Source organism: Sorex fumeus, unplaced genomic scaffold (genome assembly GCF_029834395.1).
Source record: "Sorex fumeus unplaced genomic scaffold, SorFum_2.1 ptg000019l, whole genome shotgun sequence".
Taxonomy (NCBI): domain Eukaryota; kingdom Metazoa; phylum Chordata; class Mammalia; order Eulipotyphla; family Soricidae; genus Sorex; species Sorex fumeus.
Window position 1 is genome coordinate 689263 of NW_026606076.1, and position 19881 is coordinate 709143.

Below are 19881 nucleotides of genomic sequence, written 5' to 3' on the forward strand. Positions count from 1 at the left end.
CCCTCCCCTCCCCTCCCTCTCCCCTTCCCTCCCCTTCCCTCCCCTCCCCTCCTCTCCCTTCCCTTCCTCTTTTCCCTTCCCTTCCCTCCCCGTCTCTTCCCTTCCCTTCCCTCCCCTCTCTCCTCCCCTCCCCTATTCCCACCCTCCCCTCCTCTTCCCTCCCCTCCCCTCCCCTCCTCTCCTTCCCTTCCTCTTTTCCCTTCCCTTCCCTCCCCTCCCCTCCCCTCCCCTCCCCTCCCCCTCTCCCTTCCCTTCCCTCCCTCCCCTCCTCTCCCTTCCCTTCCTCTTTTCCCTTCCCTTCCCTTCCCTCCCCTCCCCTCCTCTCCCTTCCCTTCCTCTTTTCCCTTCCCTTCCCTCCCTGTCTCTTCCCTTCCCTTCCCTCCCCTCCCCTCCCCTCCTCTCCCTTCCCTTCCTCTTTTCCCTTCCCTTCCCTCCCCTCCCCTCCCCTCCCTCCTCCTCTCCCTTCCCCTCGCCCTCCCCTCCTCTCCCTTCCCTTCCTCTTTTCCCTTCCCTTCCCTCCCCTCCCCTCCCCTCCCTCCTCTCCCTTCCCTTCCCTCCCCTCCCCTCCTCTCCCTTCCCTTCCTCTTTTCCCTTCCTTCCCTTCCCCTCCCCTCCCCTCCTCTCCCTTCCCTTCCTCTTTTCCCTTCGCCTTCCCTCCTGTCTTCTTCCCTTCCCTTCCCTCCCCTCCCTCCCCTCCTCTCCCTTCCCTTCCTCTTTTCCCTTCCTTCCCTCCCCTCCCTCCCCTCCCCTCCTCTCCTTCCTTCCCTCCCCTCCCTCCTCTCCCTTCCCTTCCTCTTTTCCTTCCCTTCCCTTCCCTCCCCTCCCCTCCTCTCCCTTCCCTTCCTCTTTCCCTTCCCTTCCCTCCCCGTCTCTTCCCTTCCCTTCCCTCCCCTCTCTCCTCCCCTCCCCTATTCCCACCCTCCCCTCCTCTTCCCTCCCTCCCCTCCCCTCCTCTCCCTTCCCTTCCTCTTTTCCCTTCCCTTCCCTCCCCTCCCCTCCCCTCCCTCCCCTCCCCTCCTCTCCTTCCCTTCCCTCCCCTCCCCTCCTCTCCCTTCCCTTCCTCTTTTCCTTCCCTTCCCTTCCCTCCCCTCCCCTCCTCTCCCTTCCCTTCCTCTTTTCCCTTCCCTTCCCTCCCTGTCTCTTCCCTTCCCTTCCCTCCCTCCCCCTCCCCTCCTCTCCCTTCCCTTCCTCTTTTCCCTTCCCTTCCCTCCCCTCCCCTCCCCTCCCCTCCTCTCCCTTCCCTTCCCTCCCCTCCCTCCTCTCCCTTCCCTTCCTCTTTTCCCTTCCCTTCCCTCCCCGTCCCTTCCCTTCCCTCCCCTCTCTCCTCCCTCCCCTATTCCCACCCTCCCTCCTCTCCCCTCCCCTCCCTCCCCTCCTCTCCCTTCCCTTCCTCTTTCCCTTCCCTTCCCTTCCCTCCCTGTCTCTTCCCTTCCTTCCCTCCCCTCCCCTCCCCTCCTCTCCCTTCCCTTCCTCTTTTCCCTTCCCTCCCCTTCCCTCCCCTCCCTCCCCTCCTCTCCCTTCCCTTCCTCTTTTCCCTTCCCTTCCCTCCCCTTCCCTCCCCTCCCCTCCCCTCCCCTCCTCTCCCTTCCCTTCCCTCCCCTCCCCTCCCCTTCCCTCCCCTCCCCTCCCCTCCTCTCCCTTCCCTTCCTCTTTTCCCTTCCCTTCCCTTCCCTCCCTGTCTCTTCCCTTCCCTTCCCTCCCCTCCCCTCCCCTCCTCTCCCTTCCCTTCCTCTTTTCCCTTCCCTTCCCTCCCCTTCCCTCCCCTCCCTCCCCTCCCCTCCTCTCCCTTCCCTTCCTCCCCTCCCCCTCCTCTCCCCTCCCCTCCCCTCCCTTCCCTCTTTTCCCTTCCTTCCCTTCCCTCCCCTCCCCTCCCCGCCCCTGACTTCCTCCTCCTGCACACTGGAGATGGGGGCTCTCCTCTCTCTCCCCCTCAGTGCTCTCACCTGAGCCGTGGCGATAAGAATAGCCGGGTTTTCACGGGCCAGGAAGCAGGGAGGAGTGCGCCCAGTGACCCGGCTCGCTGACCCACAGCCACCTCTGCAAAAGGAGAAGCTGAGGGCGGCGAGTGCGCAGAAGGAACGTCTCTCAGCTCAGACACCTCGCCGAGGCCGGGCCCTGCCGTCTCCGGCCGACTCCGTCCCTGGCCCAGCGCCCACGGCAGACACCCGCCGGGAACCCAGGTAAGGTGCGTGGGTGGAGGGGTCTGAGTGTGTGTGACTGTGTGTGTGTATATGTTGTGTGAGTGTGTTTAAGTGTGTATGTGTTGTGCGAGTGTGTGTGAGCGTGTGTGTTTATATGACTGTTTGAGTGTGAGTATGTGCGTGTATGAGTGTGTGTGTGAGCGTGTGTGTATGTGAGTGTGTGTGTGTGACTGGTGGGACATAGGAGGCATAGTTCCTCAAGAAACTACCTCGCCAGGGGTTGGTGGGGTGCTGAAGCAACCGTATAGCTGGGAGGGGGCTTGCCTTGCACACGGCTAGCCCGAGTTCAATCCCCAGCATGCCATAGGGTCCCCTGAGCACCACCGGGAGCCATTCCTGAGCGCAGAGCCAGGAGTCACCAACCCCTGAGCATCGCCAGGTATGACCGAAAAAGGAAAAAAGGAAACTCCCCAGTTAATCTACTTTTGGTTTGGGGGCCAGACAAGCAGCATTGCTCGAGAACTATTTCCAGGACCAAGAGATATCACAGGGACTAAAACTAGTTTTGCAAGCAGCTGACCCGGGATTGATCCTGGCACCCCATAGGGTCCCCCTGAGCCCAGCCAGGAGGGACCCCTGAGCACAGAGCCAGGAGTAAGCCTGGAGCATGGTTGGGTGTGACCCAAAACTTAAAAAATATAAAATGAAAGAAAGAGAGAAAAAAAGGGAGAACAGAAGGAAGGGAGGGAGGGAGGGAGGAAGAAAGGGAAGGGAGGGAATGAGGAAGAAAGGAAGGAAGGAAGGAAAGAAAGAAAGAAAGAAAGAAAGAGAGAAAGAAGAGAGAGAAAAAAAGAACAGAAGGAAGAGAGGGAGAGAGGGAGGGAGGGAGGAAGAAAGGGAAGGGAGGGAATGAGAAAGAAAGGAAGGAAAGAAAGAAAGAAAGAAAGAAAGAAAGAAAGAAAGAAAGAAAGAGAGAAAGAGAGAAAAAAAGAACAGAAGGAAGAGAGGGAGAGAGGGAGGGAGGGAGGAAGAAAGGGAAGGGAGGGAATGAGGAAGAAAGGAAGGAAAGAAAGAAAGAAAGAAAGAAAGAGAGAGAGAGAGAGAGAAAGAAAGAAAGAAAGAAAGAAAGAAAGAAAGAAAGAGAAAGAAAGAAAGAAAGAAAGAAAGAGAGAAAGAAAGAGAGAGATTGGAATGATGGATAGCAGGTAGGGTGTTTGCCTGTATGTGGCCAACCCAGGTTCAATCTCCAGCATCCATAGGGTTCCCCCGAGCACCTCCAGGAGTAATTCCTGAGTGCTCAGTCAGGAGTAACCCCTGAATATTGCTGGGTATGACCCAAAAACAGGAAGGAAGGAAGGAAGGAAGGAAGGAAGGGAGGGAGGAGGGAGGGAGGGAGGGAGGGAGGGAGGGAGGGAGGGAGGAAGAGAGAGAAAGAAAGAAAGAAAGAAAGAAAGAAAGAAAGAAAGAAAGAAAGAAAGAAGAAAGAAAGAGGGGGCTGGAGCGACAGCACAGCAGGTAGGGCATTTGCCTTGCACGCGGCCGACCCAGGTTCGATTCCCAGCATCCCATATGGTCCCCTGAGCACCGCCAGGGGTAATTCCTGAGTGCAGAGCCAGGAGGAACCCCTGAGCATTGCTGGGTGTGACCCAAAAAAAGGAAAAAAAAGAAAGAAAGAGAAAGAGGAAGGAAGAAAGAAAGGAAAGTGGTTTGGGTGGCAAGTCACAAAAGCTGTGGGTAGACAGAGGTGGGTCCTGCACGAGGCCCAGTCACAAACCCCTCCCCGCACTACACACAACACACACACTGCCCAGACCATAAAGGGGTCCCTAGCCCCCCTACCACACTGAAGGCTCTGTCACCTACCAAGATCACACAGCCATGTGTTTGAGTGCATGTCAGGGACCTTGGGGTGCCGACCTTGGTTGGGTCTCCAGTCCGTGACCCGGTCCCCAGCTTCCCTTTGGGGTTGAATGTCACCTTGGCTCCAGGAGGCAATGACATGCCATCCACCGGTGGGGAGGAGGGCATCCCTGAGCTCTTCAAGACCCTGTACCCGAAGTCTCACATTTCACCCCAAACCCTCTTCAAAGCCCAGATCTCAGAGCTGCACGCTGCGGACGGAACACCTTGGCAGGTAGTGAGCTGCCCGCCGCTGGGAGCAACCAAGTGGGGCTGCCATGGATGATAACTCATACTCGGGTGAGTGGATTCTCTGATGCCCACGGGGCAAAGGTCACAGGCAGGTCTTCCCTTCCCCCCCCCGCCCCCAGTGGAGAAGGGAGGGACTCCCCCATGTCTTTGTTTGGAAAGAAGAATGAATTTCTAGGAAAAGCTGGAGCGAGTGGGAAGGGCGGGGAGCCCACACTGGTCTTCCTGGCTCAGCGCCTGGCAGGGGAGGAAAGCCAACGGGTTCCTCCCTCTCTGACTCAACTCAGCCCCCCCAAAAGGCGGCTCCGGCTGGGGCGCTGGAGGCTGGATGAGTCTGCAGTTCCCTTGAAGGAGGCTCAGAAGCAGTGGGGTTCAACAGGATGGAGTGTGGCTCCCAGCAAGAAGGAAGGGACCCCCCGGTCTTGGGCAGGGAGCAAGGTAGACTTTGGGGGACAGGGGTTGCGTGGGTTAGGGGAAGAAATGGGTTTCAATGCTTATTTTTTTTTGCTGTTTCGGTCACACCCGGCGATGCACAGGGGTTCCTCCTGGCTCTGCGCTCAGGAATTACCCCTGGCGGTGCTCAGGGGACCCTACGGGAGGCTGGGAATCGAACCCGGGTCGGCCACGTGCAAGGCAAACGCCCTCCCCGCTGTGCTATCGCTCCAACCCCTTCTTCTGGTACTTTTTTTTTCTTCTTTTTGGATCACACCCGGCGATGCTCAGGGGTTACTCCTGGCTCTGCACTCAGGAATTACTCCTGGTGGTGCTCAGGGGACTCTATGGGATGCTGGGAATCGAACCCGGGTCAGTTGCGTGCAAGGTAAACCTTCTGTGCTATCGCTTCAGCCCCATGGGTTGCAATGCTTTGCATGTGGGAAGCCTGAGTTCAATCCCCTGTACCGTATGGTCCCTGAGCACTGCCAGGGGTGACTCCTAAGCTCTGAGCCAGGAATCACCCCTGAGCACTGCCCGGTGGGGCTGGAGAGAAAGCACGGGGCTTGCCTGTGGCTGACCCCTAGCTCCATCCGGGCCCTGCTCTCCGATGCACAGCCAGGATTCCCCACACCCTCCCACCCCGCCCTGTAGCCTCGGCCGCTAGCCTTGAACGGCCGCCTCAGCTGATCAAGAATCTCTGAGGATGACGGGGGTGGTGGGGGGGGGGAGCACCGGGTCTTTTGAGCACTGCTTGGGAAGGTCTAAAAGAAAAAAAAAAAGAACACGACGGGAGATGCAGGATAGCACAGCACAGAGAAAAACTGACACCTGGAGTTTTGTGTGCAGGGAAGGGGCGTTTGAGGAGGGTCCTGGGGTAGGGACTGTGGCCATCACCAGAGCACCAGCAGAGTGCCGGACAGTGGCAGAGACAGACCCAGCTGCTCGGGCTCCCTGCCACTCCGGGACCTGCATGCAGGAGGGGGGTGCGGGGAGGCCAGGGGAGGGACTCTGGGGGGTCCACTGGGAGCCACGCACCCTCATCGCAGGGACCCCAAGTCAAGATCCCAGGGTGAACGAAGGTGGGTCGCGATTCTGGGGGATAGGAAAAATCAGAGTCTGGGAGCACCCGGCACCCTCCGTTCTCCCCACAGAGGTTCCTGTAGAATATTCCAGAAGGCAGAAGTCGTGTTGCAGAAGGCAGGGGCTGAAGCTGGTGCTCTTGGGGCTGCTGATGGCTTCCTTCTGCGCCGGACTACTGACTGTCCTCCTCTTGTGGCGTAAGGACACCCCCAGCCCCAGGGAGCCCCATCCTGGGTGTCCCCCCAAAAACCCAGACCCTCACTCAAAGCCCAGGCTGTTCTCCTGCCCTGCCTCCCCTAGCTCCTTCCTGTGCCTTGCACCCCACCTGGCAGCCCTTCTGCCACCCTTTGGGTACCTCCTGAAGGGTCAGTCCAATCGCTGTCCCCCTAGGGGCTAGGGAGGGGGTGCTGGTGACCTGAGACCCCCACCTCTCCCTCCCCTCCGTCTGCTCCCCAGACTGGGACGCGGTGCAGTCCATGAAGCAGCTGGAGGAAACGGCTGCCCGCAACGGTAGGAAAACGGGGGGGGGGGGGGGCGTGGGTGTGGGTGGACGGGGGGGGGGAGGGGACGCTAAGGAGGGGACGCCTCTTGTCCTGCTTGTGCAGCTGAAACACGCCGGACAGGGGAGAGGGACCAGGGTCCAGAGTCCCCCCCCCAAGAACTGAGGGTACACTGGAATCCCCCCACCCCCAGCCAGGAGCCCTTAGTGACTCTCAAGAGGGAGGGAGACTCTAGAATGTTCTGGATAGGGGCTGGAGCTGATAGCACAGCGGGTAGGGCGTTTGCCTTGCACGCGGCTGACCCGGGTTCGATTCCCAGCATCCCATAGGGTCCCCTGAGTGCCGCCAGGAGTGACTCCTGAGTGCATGAGCCAGGAGGAACCCCTGAGCATCGCCAGGTGTGACCCAAAAAGCAAAAAAAGAAAAAATAGAATGTTCTGGATAGCCTTGGAGCCCACCCCCACCCCACCCCCCACCGCAGAATGGACATACTTCCTAACTTCCAGGTGGAAACTTGGGAGCAGCCCCAAGGATGCCCGGGAGCTTGGGATCCAATCCCGCTGTTCTTAGAGGATTTGGGGGGTGCGCTGAAGGTCCGGCACTGGGGGCTGGAGCGATAGTACAGCGGGGAGGGCATTTTCCTAGCACACGGCCGACCTGGGTTCGATTCCCGGCATCCCATAGGGTCCCCTGAGCACCGCCAGGAGTAATTCCTGAGTGCAGAGCCAGGAGTAACTCCTGTGCATTGCCACCAGGTATGACCCAAAAAAGAAAAAAAAAGAAAGAAAGAAAAAAAAAAAGAAAAGAAAAGGAAGGTTTGGCACTTTGCTGAGCATCTATGGCCCGACCCCAAATAAAAGCACAGAAGGGCAGAGACCTGGGGTGGGGGCTCAAGGGTGGGACTTCAAGTGGAGGCGAGGCAGGGGGCGTGGTATCAAGACCCCGCCCCTCTCACCCCACCCCAGTCTCCCAGCTTTCCCAGGTCTTGGCAAGCCACAAGGACCAGCAGATGACCCAACAATCCCAGGGTGAGTGACCATGGGCAGTGAGGAGAGAAGTTGGGGGCACCTGGCGAACCTGGGGACACCAGCGCCCTCGACCCTTCACACCTCCCACCTGTCCAGAGACTCTGGGGGGGAGGCCACGGCCGCAGAGGGGGTGTCCTAAATCCTTGCTAATACTGACATACCCCGACCGCCCCCCCCCAAAACCAGCTGCCCAGATGTTGCAGAATATGGAGAAAATCGTGACTGAGCAGAAGACCCTGAAACACCAGGGTGAGCAAGACAGCGGGTGCTTTGCAACAAGGCTGACCCGGGTTGGATATCCCATAGGGTCCCCCCCAAGCACGACCTGGAGTAATTCCTGAGCACAGACCCCCTGAGCACGCCAGATATGACTCCGAAACAAACAAAAAATATCAGAATGTGGGGCTGGAGCAATAGCACAGCGGAGAGGGCGTTTGCCTTGCACGCAGCCGACCCGGGTTCGATTCCCGGCATCCCATGTGGTCCCCGGAGCACCGCCAGGGGTAATTCCTGAGTGCATGAGCCAGGAGTAACCCCTGAGCATCGCCAGTGTGACCTTCAAATTAAAGATAGGGGCTGGAGCAATAGCACAGCGGGGAGAGCATTTTTGCCTTGCACGCGGCCGACCCGGGTTCGAATCCCAGCATCCCATAGGGTCCCCTGAGCACCGCCAGGAGTGATTCCTGAGTGCATGAGCCAGGAGTAAGCCCTGTGCATTATTGTCGGGTGTGACCCAAAAAGCAAAAAAAAAAAAAAAATCAGGGCGGGGGGGGCGGGGGCGTCACTCTTGATCTCGACCCCCCACCTCGCGCCCACGTGCAGAATTTCAGTTCTCGCGGAACCTGGACGGAGTCCAAGAGGATCTGGTCAATCTCAAGTCCGCGGGTGAGTCTGAAGGCGGGAGAGGGCGGAGGAGGGCGGGGGGGGGGGGGGGCGCGGGCGCTGGACGGCGGGTGACGCGGCCCCCACCCCCACCCCCACCCCCGCCCCCACCCCAGCCTTGAACGAGATGTACAGTGTCTGGAACCGCATGGAGAAGCTCCAGGAGGAAGTGGAGAAGCTGTGGTTAGAGCTGCATCTGTCCAACGGTGGGTGCGCGTGACGCCCCTCCCGCTCCGCCCCCCCCCCGCCCCCCACTGCCTGGGCTGACCCGGGGTGCGGGTACTCCTCTGAGCACTGCGCGTGTGCGCGCCTGCAGGTAGCAGGGAGCGTTGTAGTTCCCAGACGTGGCCACCAGAGGGCGCCCGGCATCGCCCTTTCCGAACCTCATGGCCACCTAGGGTGGGTCACCTGGGGGGGACTGGTGGGACCTCCCCGCCCCCACCCCCGCCTTTCTTTTTATTGTTTGGTGGGGTGGGGGCACACCCGGCCGTACTCAGGCTCTGCACTCACATATTGCTCCTGGCAGTGCTCGGGAGTCCTTATGGGATACTGGGGATCGAACCCGGGGTCAGCCGTGTGGAAGTCAAACACCCTCCCCGCTGCACCCCTATACCATCACTCCGGCCCCGGGGTGGGGTGGGGGGGGGACTCCCTTCCTATGGAGAACTTCTGGCAGGGCTCCTGCTTGGAGGTGCTCAAAGCTGGGTAGTGTTTGTGGGGATGGGAAAGGGGGGGGGGGGATGGAGGAATCGAACCCAGGGTCTTCCACGTGGCAGGATTGTGCTCTTACCCCTTAAACTCCATCCCGGGGCGGGGGGTCCCGCCTGGCCATTCTCCTCTGCAGCTCAGTGGAGGATCAGCCCTGACCACAGTCTGCTCCCAGGACTGACCCAGCCCGGGGGAGCAGGGGGTCATGATGATGGAGGGGGGAGGGGACCATCTTTTTTTTTCTTTGCTTTTTGGGTCACACCCGGCGATGCACAGGGGTTCCTCCTGGCTCTGCACTCAGGAGTTACTCCTGGCGGTGCTCAGGGGACCATATGGGATGCTGGGAATCGAACCCGGGTCAGCTGCGTGCAAGGCAAACGCCCTACCCGCTGTGCTATCGCTCCAGCCCCCGGAGGGGACCATCTTGGTCTCTAACTGGGAGGGGGCTGGGTCACTGCCCAGAAGTTCAACCCACCCCACCCTGCGCGGTTGTTCCCACCCCACCACCACTGGGAAACCCCTAATGCCTCTTGGGGCAGAGATGAGGACGGATTTCTGCTTGGGGGGGATGGGAGTGCTGTCCCCTGGGACATGGTGGGCCAGTGGGGATCCCAGGGAGAAATTCCATCGGGGTGTCCACTTGGGGGACGGAAGCAGCGGGTGAAGGGTCTGAACATCGATGGCTGTGTGCAAACTCCTGATTCCAGCCAGGGGACCCAGATCCAAGGCACCTCTCCCTGCCCCGCTCTTTCAAAATGTTTGTGAGGAGACAAAGAAATAGTACATGGTGGGGGCTGGAGTGATAGCACAGCGGGTAGGGCGTTTGCCTTGCATGTGGACGACCCGGGTTCGGTTCCCAGCATCCCATATGGTCCCCTGAGCACGGCCAGGAGTAATTCCTGAGTGCAGAGCCAGGAGTAACCCCTGTGCATCACCGGGTGCGACCCATAAAACAAAAAAAACAGGGGGGGGGGGAGCTGGAGTGATAGCACAGTGGGTAGGGCATTTGCCTTGCACACGGCCAACCCGGGTTCGATTCCCAGCATCCCACAGGGTCCCCTGGGCACCACCAGGAGTAATTCCTGAGTGCAGAGACAGGAGTGACCCCTGTGCATCGCCAGGTGTGACCCAAAAAGCAAAAAAAAAAAAAAAAAAAGTGGGTTGGATTGAGAGTCCAGAGGGGAGGGCGTTTGTCCTGCTCATGGCTGCTGACCAGGGTTCAGTCCTCAGCACCACTAGGAATGATCCCCAAGCACAGATGGGTGTGCAACACCCCCCCCAAACCCCCCAAAAAGGAAAGGAAATTGCAGGGGTCAGGGAGATGACTCAAAGATCTAAGCATAGTTTTTTTAATGCTGGAGAATAAGGTTTGATCCCTGAGCACTGAGACAGGAGTGGACCTTGAGCACTGCCGGGTGTGCCCCGTGCCCAGCCCCCCCAATAAATGGGGGGTCTACATCTGTGTAGACACCATGGGAGTGAGCTCTGGCCTGGACATACTGGAGGCTGTGGTGCTGGCTGAACTGGGGGTGACAGAACGGAGGCCAAGACAGTCCCATGTTAAGGCTGGAGCCATAGCACAGCGGGGAGGGCATTTGCCTTGCATGCAGCCAACCCGGGTTCGATTCCCAGCATCCCATAGGGTCCCCTGAGCACCGCCAGGAGTAATTCCTGAGTGCATGAGCCAGGAGTGACCCAAAATGCAAAAAAAAAAAAAGAGAAATATTAAAAAAACACTACAAGGGCTGGAGCGATAGCACAGCGGGGAGGGCATTTGCCTTGCACGCAGCCAACCCGGGTTCGATTCCCAGTGTCGCACATGGTCCCCCAAGCACCGCCAGGAGTAATTCCTGAGTGCATGAGCCAGGAGTAACCCCTGAGCATCGCCGGGTGTGACCCCAAAAGCAAAAAAAAAAAAAGGCAGTCCCATGTTGAGACCCCTGGGACCCAGCCTCCAGTCCCCTGCCTTGTGTGTGATTCCCAAGAAGATCCTCCCCAATTCCCAAGAAAGTGGCCCTGGGTGCTGGCCCCAGGGGTGGGGTGGGAGAAGTGGACAGCACTTGGGGCTGGGGAAAGGGGTGTGAGCAGTCTGGCATGGCCGTCCACACCCTCCACTGCCCTGTGGCTGGGATGCCATTGGGGGTGGGGTGAGAGGGGGTGCGGGCAGCGGTGGGCACCCCCTCTAAGGATGTTGGTGGTGATGGAAGGGGGTGTGCCCGGGTCCTTGGGAGTGTGGGCGCTGCTGGCCATTGAGCAAGTGATGAGAGGATGTTGGGTGGGACCCGGCTGGTGATTCTGGGGGGGGCGGGGAGCAGTGGGCATGCCTGGGGGGTGCTTATACGGAGGTCCTGGAGGGGGAAGCACTGATCCAGGCAAGAGAGCCAAGAAGGGGACCCAGGTGGCCCAGAGAGACGGGACAGCAGGGAAAGCGCCACCTCGCACTGCCCAGGTGCCCCCAACCCGACCCCACAGAGCCAGGGCTAGCCCCCAGCATCGCTGGCCGTGGCCCAACTGTTCTGCCCCAGAGGAAGGGGATGCCCGTGTTCACCTGGGGCTGGATGTGCTGGAGCCCCAGAGAGACACACCCCCCTGAGCCCCTCAATCCCCACTCCCACCCCCCAGGCTCCCAGTGCAACACGTGCCCAGAGGACTGGGTCAACTTCGGCCGGAAGTGCTACTACTTCGGCCAGGGCACCCCCAAGAAGTGGCTGCAGGCGCGGAACGCGTGTCGCGCCCTGCAGGGGCAGCTGGTCAGCATCCACAGCCAGGAGGAGCAGGTGGGTGCGGCCCCGTGGGGGGAGACCCCGGGGGGCCGCGGCTTCCCATTTGGGGGCCACCCTCCAACCCACGTGATGCTCAGGACTGGCTCCCGGCTCTGCTCCCTGGAGTCTCTCCTGGCCGGGCTGGGGGCGGTGGGTGGGGGTGGATGCCAGGCGGGGGGGATCAAACCCACTGGAGGCACCCAAGAGCCCTCCCGGTGCCCCCCCAGGACTTCCTAACCCAGCATGGCAGTAAATTTGGGACCTGGATCGGCCTCCGGGACCTGGACTTGGAGGGGCAGTTTATCTGGATGGACGAGAACCCCTTGAACTATAAGTGAGTGGGAGCAGAGTGGGGACCCTGTGTGGTCAGGGGAGGCTGTGTGGAGGGACCCACGAGCACCCCAACCCCATCTGGGCTTGGTGAGCTTCAGGGTGGTCAGTGAGGAGGCCGGTGGGGTTTGGGGTGCGGGCCCAGAGGGGGCGAGGCCGCGGGCTGGAGGGTGGGGATCCAGGGTCCTGGATTAGGCAGGAGGGTGTGTGTGTACGGGGGGGTCCCTCCGGCCTGATGGAAGCTGCCCTGCCTCGTTCCAGCAACTGGGGCCCTGGGGAGCCCAACAACCAGGAGCCCAGCGAGGACTGCGTGGTGATGGAACACTCGGGGAAGTGGAACGACATGGACTGCCTTGGCCGGCTGGACAGCTGGGTGTGCGACAGGCTGGCCACCTGCTGACCCGCCCCCAAAGGCCCCCTCGCCCCAGTTTCCAGGGAGTCCCGGGAGCCCGGGATGGGGTGGGCGAGAACCCGAGGGGATGTGCCTCTCCCACCCGCTCTGTCTCCCCAAGAACCCTCCTCAGAACTCGGAACATTGGGGTCTCCCTTCCCACCCCCCCAAACCTACTCTGTATGACCGGGGCCCCGCCCTTCCCGCCTCTGTCTTGGTGTAACCGTGGGGGGGGCGCACCCCAGACTCTTCCCCACCTGCATACTCTGGGCTGGCAGAGACCACCTCCCCAGTACCCTCACCCCATCTCTCCCACTGCCCGTCTCCCCCAGGACCCCCTGCGCCCACCCTCACGGGTCCATCTCCTCCCTGCTGGCTCTTGAAGGACAGTGGGCTTGGAGTAAGCTCCCAGGGCCCTGTGAGACTTGGCATGGGGGACCCCCGGGTTCTAGCCCCCAGACCGCACAGTCCTACAGCCAAGCCCTCTGAGCATGCCCAGTGTGCTCCCAAGTGCCAACACACACACACACACACACACACACACACACACACACACACACACACAAATTAAACCTGAAAGAGCTTCCTTTTCCTCTCTGGGGTATGCATACTTTAATACGCCACCACCTACGGCGTGGTCAACCTCTGGTCTGCAGCAGGCGTTGAGACTAACGGGACCACATCCAGTAGGGCAGGGAGGCCGGAAGGGGCCGTCAGGGTGGGGAAAAAAAGGGGAGAAACCCCAGGTAAAGGATTCTCAACAATGCGGCCAGAGCAGTGGCTGGTAGGTACAGCGGTGAGAGCACTCGCCTTGCATTCGGCCGTACCCGGGTTCCATCCCTGGCAACCCTCAGTGCAGAGCCAGGAGGAAGCCCAGAGCATCGCCGGGTGTGACTCAAAACATGAAAAAAAAAAATCGTAGGACACCATCTCTAGTCCCCAGACACAACCAACCTCAGTGTTCCAGAAGCTTCCCACCTTCTCCCTGCTCCAGCAGCTTCCTATCGCTTGTTCACGTCTCCACTGCCACTAGACGGCACCCCCATTCCATCCCTAACACCAGAGGAGGGGCTGGAGCGATAGTACAGCGGGTAGGGCGTCTTTGCCTTGCACGCGGCCGCCCCGGGTTCGATTCCCTGCATCCCATATGGTCCCCCGAGCACCGCCAGGAGCAATTCCTGAGTGCATGAGCCAGGAGTAACCCCTGTGCATCGCCGGGTGTGACCCAAAAAGCAAATAAATAAATAAATAAAACCAGACAAAACTGTGACCCAACTTGGGTCAGACCCCATTGCAGGGTCCCCAACTTCCTCCAAGGTGCTGGCAAGTACAACTGGGACTGCAGGATGGATGTGGGTGCTGAGTGCGTGACCACCCAGCCCGTCCCACCCCCAAACATACACACACACACTGGGGGCTGGAGCCGTAGCACAGCGGGTAGGGTGTTTTTGCCTTGCATGCGGCCGACGCGGGTTCGATTCCCGGCATCCCATGGGTCCCCTGAGCCACCGCCAGGAGTAATTCCTGAGTGCAGAGCCAGGAGGAACCCCTGAGCATTGCCAGGTATGACCCAAAAAGCAAAGAAAAAAAAAGTTGCATATAAGGGTGGGGAAATAATACAGAGGGGCAGGACGTCTGCCAGACTCACAGCTGACCTGGATTCAATTTTCAGCATCCCTTAGGGTCCTCCAAGTCCCGCCAGGAGTGGTCCCTGAGCACAGAGCTAGGAGTAAGCCTTGAGCACCGCAAGATATGTCACCCAAAAAAAATAAATAAAACAGGGGTTGGAGCGACAGCACAGCAGGTAGGGCGCTTGGCTTGCACGCGGCCGACCCGGGTTCGATTCCCAGCATCCCATAGGGTTCCCTGAGCGATAGCACAGCAGGTAGGGCGTTTGGCTTGCATGCGGTCGACCCGGATTCGATTCCCAGCATCCCATAGGGTCCCCTGAGCGATAGCACAGCAGGTAGGGCGTTTGGCTTGCACGTGGCCGACCCGGGTTTGATTCCCAGCATCCCATAGGGTCCCCTGAGCGATAGCACAGCAGGTAGGGCGTTTGGCTTGCACGCGGCCGACCCGGGTTCGATTCCCAGCATCCCATAGGGTCCCCTGAGCGATAGCACAGCAGGTGGGGCGTTTGGCTTGCACGCGGCCGACCCGGGTTCGATTCCCAGCATCCCATAGGGTCCCCTGAGCGATAGCACAGCAGGTGGGGCGTTTGGCTTGCACGCGGCCGACCCGGGTTCGATTCCCAGCATCCCATAGGGTCCCCTGAGCGATAGCACAGCAGGTGGGGCGTTTGGCTTGCACGCGGCCGACCCGGGTTCGATTCCCAGCATCCCATAGGGTCCCCTGAGCGATAGCACAGCAGGTGGGGCGTTTGGCTTGCACGCGGCCGACCCGGGTTCGATTCCCAGCATCCCATAGGGTCCCCTGAGCGATAGCACAGCAGGTAGGGCATTTGGCTTGCACGCAGCCGACCCGGGTTCGATTCCCAGCATCCCATAGGGTCCCCTGAGCGATAGCACAGCAGGTAGGGCGTTTGGCTTGCACGCGGCCGACCCGGGTTCGATCCCCAGCATCCCATAGGGTCCCCTGGGCACCGCCGGGAGTCATTCCTGAGCCGGGAGTAACCCCTGAGCATCGCCGGGTGTGACCCAAAAACCAAAAAAAAACACCAAACACACACACAGACACAGAGCGCATTGCGCCAGGGCGCAGCAGCGGGGCCGGCCGGCCTTTATCTCCCGCGCTCAGCTCAGCGGCCCTCCAGGGCCCGGTCGCGCGCGATGACCGCCTCCTCGAACTTGATCATGAGCGTGGTGCCCTTGTGCCAGTGCGCCGTGACCTTGGCCGGGAAGCCGCTGTGCGTGAGCACCGCCTCCACGATGCCCGCCGTGAAGCTGGCGCAGTTGAGCGTGCTGTTCTCCTTGGGCACCGAGATGTAGGTGTTGATGAGGGGCTCGCGCTCGATGATGTAGAAGGTCCGCGCGTCGTCGTTGGCCTGCTCCAGCTTGTCGGCCTCCTTGCCGAACAGCGCCTTCCACACGGCGCCCTTGACGAAGAGCAGCGCGCCCAGCACCTTGGTCTCCCGCCGCGCGCCCTTCTCGCGCGCCACCAGCGCGTCCAGCACGCGCGCGCCCACCTGGCGGCCCAGCGCGGCCAGGCGCGCCTGCAGCTCGGCCACCGAGAACACGCGGCTCTGGCAGTGCTGGACCAGCTCCGAGAAGAGCAGGGCGAAGGCGCTCAGGCTGACCTCGGTGCGCGGCCGGGCCAGCGCGCGCTCCAGCAGCGCCGACTTCCCGCGCGTAAAGCGCGCCTCCATGCCGCCGCCGCCCTGCGGGGAGAGGGGCGGGCGCTGGGTGGGTGGGGGTGGGGGTCGGGGGGGTCGGGAGACGAGGGGAAAGCCAGCCACCCTCCCCCCCTCCCCGGCCTCTCCCCCAGCCCCTCCATCCCCACCAGGAAGCGGCTCTCCATCACTCCTCCCAGGTGGGAGGGATGCTCTTAACTGGGGATGCGTGCAGTGGACCACCGGGTTCAAGGACCCCATGGGATCCCCCTTCCCCAGCAGGAGTGACCCCTGAGAGCAGAGCCAAGAATAAGCCCTGATGAGGCCGGAGCGATAGCACAGCGGGGAGGGCGTTTGGCTTGCAGGCGTCAGACCCGGGTTCGATTCCCAGCATCCCATATGGACCCCCTGGCACCACCAGGAGTGACCCCTGAGAGCAGAGCCAAGAATAAGCCCTGATGAGGCCGGAGCGATAGCACAGCGGGGAGGGCGTTTGGCTTGCAGGCGTCAGACCCGGGTTCGATTCCCAGCATCCCACATGGTCCCCCCTGGCACCGCCAGGAGTGACCCCTGAGAGTAGAGCCAAGAATAAGCCGTGATGAGGCTGGAGCGATACCACAGCGGGGAGGGCGTTTGGCTTGCAGGAGTCAGACCCGGGTTCGATTCCCAGCATCGCATATGGACCCCCTGGCACCACCAGGAGTGACCCCTGAGAGTAGAGCCAAGAATAAGCCCTGATGAGGCCGGAGCGATAGCACAGCGGGGAGGGCGTTTGGCTTGCAGGAGTCAGACCCGGGTTCGATTCCCAGCATCCCATATGGTCCCCCCTGGCACCACCAGGAGTGACCCCTGAGAGCAGAGCCAAGAATAAGCCCTGATGAGGCTGGAGCGATAGCACAGCGGGGAGGGCGTTTGGCTTGCAGGCATCAGACCCGGGTTCGATTCCCAGCATCCCATATGGTCCCCCCTGGCACCACCAGGAGTGACCCCTGAGAGTAGAGCCAAGAATAAGCCCAGATGAGGCTGGAGCGATAGCACAGCGGGGAGGGCGTTTGGCTTGCAGGAGTCAGACCCGGGTTCGATTCCTAGCATCCCATATGGTCCCCCCTGGCACCACCAGGAGTGACCCCTGAGAGCAGAGCCAAGAATAAGCCCTGATGAGGCCGGAGCGATAGCACAGCGGGGAGGGCGTTTGGCTTGCAGGCGTGAGACCCGGGTTCGATTCCCAGCATCCCATATGGTCCCCCAAGCACCGCCAGGAGTAATTTCTTAATTCCTGAGTGCAGAGCCAGGAGGAACCCCTGAGCGTTGCTGGGTGTGACCCAAAAAGGAAAAAAAAAAAGAAAGAAAGAAAGAAAGAAAAAGAATAAGCCCTGAGGTTGGAGCGATAGTACAGTGAGGAGGGCGTTTGCCTTAAACGCGGCCAACCCGGGTTCGATTCCCAGCATTCCATAGGGTCCCCGAGCACCACTGGGAGTGATTTCTGAGTAGCAGAGCCAGGAGTAAACCCTGAGAATTGCCAGGTATGACCCAAAAAGCCAAAAAAAAAAAAAAAAAGAATAAGCCCTGAACATAGCTGGGTGTGGCCCAAAAGACAATTCTCCCCATCCCAACCCCCCCCCAAAAAAAGAAAATGACAAGCTGGGGCCAGATACATGGTCCAGCAGGGATGGCATTTGCTTTGGGCACGGCCCACCCGGGTTCAATCCCATAGGGCCCCCTGAGCACCGCCAGCAGGGATTCCTGAGTGCAGAGCCAGGAGGAACTCCCCTGGGCATCGCTGGGTGTCACCCCCAAAACCATATAAACCAGCAAAACAAAACAAACAACAAAAAAAGAACCAAAAAAGCACTGGAGACAATTCTGGAAACTGGCTCTCCAGTGAAGTGGGCCCGGCACGAGGCTGACCAGGGTTCCCTGCCTGAGACCTGCCAGGAGTGATCCCTGAGCGCAGAGCCAGCAGTCAGACCTGAGCACAGGCAGGTGTGCGTCCCTCCCAAAATAATAATAAACTAACAACAACAATAATAAGGCACGTTCTGGGGGCTGGAGCAATAGCACAGCGGGTAGGGCGTTTGCCTTGCACGCGGCCGACCCAGGTTCGATTCCCAGCATCCCATAGGGTCCCCTGAGCACCGCCAGGAGTAATTCTTGAGTGCAGAATCAGGAGTAACCCCTGGCTACTGTGCATCGCCAGGTGTGACCCAAAAAGCAAAAAAATAAATAAATAAACAATTTAAAAAAATAAAGCACGGACCCATATGGTCCCCTGAGCACCGCCAGGGGTGATTCCTGAGTGCAGAGCCAGGAGGAACCTCTGTGCATCGCCAGGTGTGACCCAAAAAGCAAAAAAGCGAAAAAAAAAAAAAAAAGCACGTCCTGGCTCCTTCTGCCACCTGTAGGAGTAACTGTAGGAGGCCCGAGGTGGGTGGGTCAGATGATGGGAAGGAGGCACCCAGAGTCTTTCTGCAGAGACCTCCCAGCCTCTCCCCAGCAAAACAGCAGGAAGGGGTGGGGGTGGGGTTTGCGGTCCAGGGGGCTGGCCCGGAGGAGCCGTGGGGAACCCCCGGAGGGCGAGAGCGCTCCTCCGTAACTGCATCATCTGCAATGCACTTAGGGCACCTGCAGCCGACGTCGATGTGACCTGGCCGGGGGCGTGGCCAGCCTGGCCTGGGGGTTGGGGGGCGGCTCTGAGAAGGGGGGAGCCTGAACCCGCGTGGGAAACGAAACTGGAGCGGGGGGGTGGGGGGAGAGGCGATCATCAGACGAGTAGGGGGGGAGAGGAGGCTGGGGGCGCCGGGACCCCCGCCCCCAGCCCCGAGGCTGCAAGTCGCAGCTGCGGAAAGGGGGGGGCAGGAAGAGCGCCGATCTGGAACCGGGAGGGTGGGGCAGAGAATCGGGGCGCTTAGGACCCCCACACTGGGGCTCTGCAAGGAGATGGTGCTGGACTGGGGGGACCCCCACCAGGCCTGAGATCCGACCCCCTCCCCCACCCAAGGGAAGCCGCCGCCAAGGATGGAATCGGGGGGCAGGGGAGCTCCTGCAGATCGAGGCCCCCCCAGGGCTCCGGGGAGGTGGACACGGGGGACACGGGCCCCCCCCGACCTCCGATGAGGCCTGGGGTGGGGGATGGGAGGGCGGGGGGCGGGGGGCGGGGGTCGAGGAGCGTTCGGCGCCCGGCTCGGGTGGAGCCCTGCGCATTAAGCCGCGGAAGGATGGGGACCCGCCCCCCGCATCCCCGCCAAGCAAAGGGGCGGGCGGCAGGACCGGGAGAGGGGGAGCCGCGGGGGGAGGGGACCGGGCGGCCGAGCGAGGGTCTCACCGGGAACTGCAGCCGCCTCCGCGCTGCCGAGCTGCTTTACGGCGCCGTGAAAGGCCGTGAAAGGGCGCGGCGCGCGGCGCTTCCCGGCAACGGCCGCACGGGGGCGCGCGTGTCCTCGCGGCCGGAGCCGCCTGTGACTCCCTCGAGCCGCTGTCTGCGTGCCCAGAGGGACACAGTGACCCGCCCCAGAGCACTCGCCCAGGAGCTGTCGGCAGCGGCCTTCGTGCGGGATTTGCGTCTTCAGTGCAATGCAATCAATTGCTCACGGGCAAAAATTGCACTTTGGGGGCTGGAGTGATAGCACAGCTGGGGAGGGCGTTGCACGCCTTGCACGCGGGCGACCCGGGTTCGATTCCCAGCATCCCATAGGGTCCCCTGAGCACCGCCAGGAGTCATTCCTGAGTGCATGAGCCAAGAGTAACCCCTGAGCATCGCTGGGTGTGACCCAAAAAGCAAAAAAAAAAAACTGCACTTTTTTTTGGTGCATGCGGTAGATCCGGGTTTCATCCCCCTGCACCCCATCATCGGGTTCCCCGAGCACTGCCAGGAGTGATGCCTGAGCACAGAGCCAGGAGTAAACTCTGAGCACGACCGGGTGCTCCACCCCCACCCCCCACCCCCACCCCCAAAATCCTATCAGCTCGGGTACAGGGTTAGGAGCTCATAGAAACCCACTTATGTGCAAGGGAGACCTTGAACCCTCCTCGTGAGGATCACGGGGACTTAGGGAGCACCCAGGAGCCCACGCAGACTTCCTGCCTCCCTGCCAGCTAGTCACCCATGCGTGACCTTCCCATTTCTTCAAGCCGGAACCTTTGCAAAACGTTTCTTCCGCCTTCAATTTCCACAGCCCCCCGTTGCCACC

The 19881-nt window shown here is 60.8% G+C and overlaps 2 protein-coding genes across 2 annotated transcripts; one reads left to right on the top strand and one right to left on the bottom strand.

Annotated features, from left to right (window-relative positions):
* Window positions 1–4318: 4318 nt before the first annotated feature.
* On the top strand, window positions 4319–12414 carry FCER2 (Fc epsilon receptor II). Its single transcript, XM_056113201.1, has 10 exons — window positions 4319–4340; window positions 5876–6001; window positions 6261–6314; window positions 7270–7332; window positions 7519–7581; window positions 8155–8217; window positions 8331–8420; window positions 11545–11699; window positions 11912–12018; window positions 12276–12414. Exons 1-10 carry the CDS (start codon window positions 4319–4321, stop codon window positions 12412–12414), a joined length of 882 nt encoding a protein of 293 aa, XP_055969176.1.
* Window positions 12415–15114: 2700 nt separating this feature from the next.
* Window positions 15115–15735, bottom strand: TRAPPC5 (trafficking protein particle complex subunit 5). The gene has a single exon (XM_056113204.1). The coding sequence runs from the start codon at window positions 15728–15730 to the stop codon at window positions 15164–15166; it is 567 nt and encodes a 188-aa protein (XP_055969179.1). The 5' UTR covers window positions 15731–15735; the 3' UTR covers window positions 15115–15163.
* Window positions 15736–19881: the final 4146 nt, after the last annotated feature.